Source organism: Apaloderma vittatum, unplaced genomic scaffold, assembly GCF_000703405.1.
Source record: "Apaloderma vittatum isolate BGI_N311 unplaced genomic scaffold, ASM70340v1 scaffold12144, whole genome shotgun sequence".
In the NCBI taxonomy this organism is placed as follows: domain Eukaryota; kingdom Metazoa; phylum Chordata; class Aves; order Trogoniformes; family Trogonidae; genus Apaloderma; species Apaloderma vittatum.
In genome coordinates, this window is record NW_009712220.1 from 1 (window position 1) to 5,089 (window position 5,089).

Consider the following 5,089-nt stretch of genomic DNA (forward strand, 5'->3'; position numbering starts at 1 on the left):
GTACGCGGGAGGGCCGGCGGTGGCGCGGCCCGCTCGCAGCTCCACGTGTCCTGCTCCGTAGGTGCCTGAGCCCCCATGTGCCCGAGGCCGTGCGGGAGCGGAGAGTGGGGAACAGATGAGGTCTCGTGGGGTCTAGGCCTGGGTCCTCTGCGCCAGACCTCCGTCTGCTCTCTGCAGAGCACTCGGGAGCGGCCGCCGGTGCTTTCCCCAGGCCATGGGGCCTGGCTTGTGTCTGAGAGCCATGTTATGAGGGAGTGATGTGGAAGAAGATAAAAATTCACAGTGTTGGGATCCACCAGCTTGAATAATTCTTGTTAACAAGCTCCTGTGAGGAAATGAGCCACAAAAATACTTTATTGGAGAATAGAGAGACTGTTTTCCCCTCGTTTTGCATAACCATATAGCATTTACGACTGTAAACTAAACACAGTGTTATTAAGACAGTACTTTAATACTGTGAATCGATACCTGCAAATGTAAAGAGTAGTGCTGTATAGTTTATTGTGGGATATTAATCTGGGGTATAAACTGAAGATTTTTAGATTGTTAAATAGAAATTCACTTCACACTGCTAGTGAAAAAAATGAGTTGCTGCACTAATACACGTTTGGATTTTTAGAAAACAGCAACTGCTGTTGCCCACTGCAAGAGAGGAAATGGCCTCATTAAAGTGAATGGAAGACCTCTGGAAATGATTGAGCCCAGAACTCTGCAGTATAAAGTAAGCATCCACCCAGTCCACCTGCCCTTGATGGTTAAAATACATTTATGTGCATAAATGAAGGAAAAGCTGCCTGCTTTGTTGACTACTAAATTTTTGGTTATATGTTATCTAATTACCTGAAATGTAGGTACTGTTATGAAAATTTAAAACCCTGTACTTCTATGATTGTCTTATCGAGAGGGGTGGGCTTTTTGCTTAACTGTATTTTCAGCACTTCACATGCATACTTTTTTAGTGTGTATATAGGTGACTTAAAATGCTTCTATTTAAAAGATTCTTCAGAGCTTTATAAAGGTAGTTGTTTGAATACTGCTGAGAGAGTCTAAAACTGACTAAAGCATAATGGAGAAAACTACCCATAAACTACTTCATCTCTTCAATTTTATTAAATTTGGTTTATTTTTCTAAAGCGCAGTTAGTTAGGGCGTTCTACTTAAACCGTTGCTTTTAATTGTAATGTGCATATGCCTTGCCATTAAGTTTTTTGAAACTTAAAAAAAATAAACAAAGCTCAAGACTAAAGTAAGCTTATTTTACAGTGGTACTAGTAGATGTCAACTCTGGAAGAGATGTACTTAAGTTGGGTGTGTGATTTTAAAATCAAGGCTTCATTTCTCAGAACGTTGACTAACTTCACATCTGGTAAATCTGCTAGAAGCTCTAATCCTTGTTTCTAATCACAAGTGAATTTTCTTACTATGTTTTGTTTTCCAGCTGCTCGAACCTGTCCTCCTCCTGGGGAAGGAACGGTTTGCTGGTGTTGACATCAGAGTCCGTGTAAAGGGTGGTGGCCACGTAGCACAAATCTATGGTATGATTTTGTGTAGAATCTCTGTTGTGGGCTAGAACAGGTCAAGCCACGTGTTTAAGAGGCTAGAGGTTGGAATAGTAGCTTACATATCTCGATCTTCTGTTTATTTTTCCACTGTGCTAGTGTAGTTTTTTTGTAAGGTCTTGCTGGTTATGGTTTATGTGTATAGCTGTAACATTTAGAGTAAGTTCAGTGAAGTAAATGGATGAAATTTTGAGGGCTTGTGAGAAAACAATCTTTGTCGTGGTGTGACAGGACAGTTTGGGTGCAGCTGAGCACGATGATTTTAGGAGGGGAAAAGCGTATTTGTCATTAGCAATTGTACCTTCAGTTTTAAATTTACAGGTTGTTCAGAAGCATCTTTCAGCTGACCTGAAAGCTAGGGAGGTTTTTTCCCCCTCAGAGAAGATGGAGAACATACTTGCATTAGCTCTTAATAAAGTTGCTGTTTACAAATGACAGATTCGTTCTCATCTTCAAGTTGAGGTACGAGTTAGTACAGCTGAGGCTGCATAAAGAGCAGAGATGTGTTTTAGTCTCAAAGTTGATTGCATTAATTTTTCAGAAGATTCAGATACTCACCAAAATCCTGATCTTAATGTTCTGACAGATACCAACCAAGCAACATTTTTACAGTTACTCCCACACTCCTGGTTTGAGTTCTGATTATATGTTACTGTGCTACAGGCTTTGTTTTACTGAGGTACACTAGAAGAACTGCTCATACCACCATGTTGTCCCTTTTGCCTTCTTAGTCTTTGAACACATTGATTAATTTTATCCTTGTTGAAGAGTATAATTTCAGAGGATTGTGTTTCTAGGGCTGTTTGAAGTTGACTGCCTGGTGGAGAACAAACCTATATTAGTGCTAGAGAAAGAAGGTGATCAGGACGGCCCTTGTAGAATTCCTTGGCTAGCTGGCAGTTGTCAAATCAACACGAGTTGTGGGTGGCCTGTTGGCACAGTTTTCTTCAGATTTGCCAAAGTTAAAGTTGCATAGAGTGTGTTGGAGGGGAGATGAAGGAGGAAGAAGGCAGTCGAGCACAAAACAAGACAGCAAGTTTCTCGAGTAACTGTCACTTTCTGTGTAAATTGTGAATATGTTTCCAGTCTTCACTGATCCATTATCTTTTTTTAACAGCTATCCGTCAAGCTATTTCCAAAGCATTGGTGGCTTACTATCAAAAATGTAAGTTGTTTTGATTGTTGTATTAGGCTTGGGTAGAAATGTATGGCTTCTGGTAGTTTGGTGCAAATACTGTTAGTAGGAATTTGTTCATGTGAAACTTCTTAAGTTTAATGTGTGTGGTTTTGTTTTTTTAATACAGATGTTGATGAAGCTTCCAAGAAGGAGATCAAGGATATTCTAATCCAGTATGATAGGACTCTGCTGGTTGCAGATCCTCGCCGTTGTGAATCCAAGAAATTCGGAGGACCTGGTGCTCGTGCGCGCTACCAGAAGTCTTACCGTTAAAATTGTTCTTCAGTCATGTGACAGTCAATAAACATAAAGAGAATTTGATAAATTTTGTGTTTCTGAATTGTGTTTTTCTGTGTGTGCAAATAGGATTTTCACCGTGTGTTTAGTTAAGATTGGTACACAGACTGATCGGTATTAAATCAGCAAGGAGGAAGAAGGGCTTTCTCCTGTTCAAGGAAGACTTAGATCCTGTTTTTTTGTGGGTGCATGCAACAGTGTAGCAGAATTCAATCTACACCGTTCTGATAAATGTGGACAAATGTGAACCTTCTCCAGTACCTCAGTGGCCACTCTTTGTGGTGTTATGAACCGATGGGAGTAGCTGATGTTCTTCCCATGCAAAAATGTCTGTCTTGCCTGGTTACAGACTCAAGCCCCTGCTGTGTACGAGCATGGATCTGATTCCCGGCTGGTGACTTCTGTGTTGTGTTACATGACTTGCTTTAGTACGCTGCCCTGGTGTAATGCAGCACTTCAAGCATCTTGCCACGTACACTTCAGCGCTGACTTGTGTTCCTGGAAAGGGCTTTTGTTTTTCTTGGATTTTCACCCAAAATACTGTGCTGAGAGTGAAATTCCAAACATTGCTATGGAATATTGCATGGCAATGAGTATTATCTGCCCGCGGCTTTGTTTGTGCTTAGTGGCAAGGAATTTATCCCCCTGAGGCTAACTCCCGCAACACAGTGCTGAGGTGGGTTTTCAGGCAGCTGAAGTTTGTATTTAAAATTTACATTGTCAAAACCAAAGTAATTATAGGGGTAGGGGAGAGAGGTTTATTGAACTTTCAAATACAGAGGCACTTTTCTGGCTTAGTATGTCTAAATGTAGGAAACATTTGCTTTGTTCGTTGTTTTTTTTAATAAATTAAAAAACCACTTTATATATTCTGCATCAAAAAACAATTCAAAATACTATTTTGTAAATGTAAAACAAAAAGGATTTTGTTTTACGGGTGAAATTAGGTCTAAATAGAATCATAGAACAATTCAGGTTGGAAAAGACCTTTGGGATCATCAAATCCAACCATTGACCCTACACTACAAGTTCACCCCTAAACCATATCACCCAACACCACATCTAAGCGACACTTGAACACATCCAGGGATGGTGACTCAACCACCTCCCCAGGCAATCTGTTCCAGTGTCTGACCACTCTTTCTGTCTTTCCGTGAAGAATTTCTTCCTAACGTCCAGCCTAAACTTGCCCTGTTGCAATCCGAAATCATTCCCCCTGGTTCTGCCCCTAATTACCTGTGAGAAGAGACCAACACCAACCTCTCTACAATGTCCTTTCCAGTAAATGTAGAGCATGTTGAGACCCCCCCTCAGCCTCCTCTTTGTCAAACTGAACAGACCCAGCTCCCTCAATCACTCCTCATAAGGTCTGTTCTCCAGGCCCTTCACCAGCTTTGTTGCCCTCCTCCTGCACTCGCTCCAGCACCTCGATGTCCTTCAATCCCATGCTCACACGGTACCAGCACGGAGGGATGTAGACCCAGGGAACCATGTTAAATGATGTAACAAAAATAAAGAGGAAAATCCCTTTGGAAGCCAGACAGTTGCTTTATGTCGTGAGTTAGGTGAGGCAATTTGAAGGTCTTAGGGGAAGTAAGTGGGGAAAACCCTTGAGTTGAAAACATGACAGCAATTTTCAAAAATCAAGCTAAGGGATGTGTGTATCAAACATGCAATGTTGGAGAAGTTCCAGTTTCTCATCTACTCAAACTGAAGATTTTTGTTCTGGAAGTGATCTCGCAGGGACAAAAAAGAGTAAAATTCTGAATAAGACATGGGACGTGCCAACACAAGGCTGTTGCAAAGGCTAATTCTGTCCCTTGGAAATGTTGCAAGAGGTTGAGTGAGGCCTCGGATATGAGTTGACCTGGTAGGCATGGGCACAGCCCTGGGCTGTTGTTTCCTGTGTCTGAAAACCGGTTTGGAGAGGAACTGGGTGAAATAGTAGAGATGAAGCAACTGAGAGCCTGGCTTTTGCTATATCGCTCTCTAGGCCTGGTATTTTTGTGTCTGTCGTTGTAGGCCAATGCTTAACTTGTTTAATAGTAGGTCATTG

The 5,089-nt window shown here is 41.5% G+C and overlaps 1 protein-coding gene across 1 annotated transcript; it reads left to right on the plus strand.

Moving 5' to 3' along the window:
* The first annotated feature begins 623 nt into the window (after window positions 1-623).
* RPS16 (ribosomal protein S16) lies at window positions 624-3,061 on the plus strand. The gene is made up of 4 exons (XM_009867909.1): window positions 624-721; window positions 1,439-1,535; window positions 2,677-2,724; window positions 2,864-3,061. The coding sequence occupies exons 1-4, from the start codon at window positions 692-694 to the stop codon at window positions 3,007-3,009; spliced, it is 321 nt and encodes a 106-aa protein (XP_009866211.1). The 5' UTR covers window positions 624-691; the 3' UTR covers window positions 3,010-3,061.
* The last annotated feature ends 2,028 nt before the right edge of the window (window positions 3,062-5,089 follow it).

Bases quoted from the DNA above. Each gene is read 5' to 3' on its own strand.
- RPS16 (XM_009867909.1), top strand. From the start codon at position 692: ATGATTGAGCCCAGAACTCTGCAGTATAAA. The intron at 722-1,438 runs GTAAGCATCCAC...TTTGTTTTCCAG, and splicing joins CCAGAACTCTGCAGTATAAA to CTGCTCGAACCTGTCCTCCT. The intron at 2,725-2,863 runs GTAAGTTGTTTT...TTTTTAATACAG, and splicing joins GGTGGCTTACTATCAAAAAT to ATGTTGATGAAGCTTCCAAG.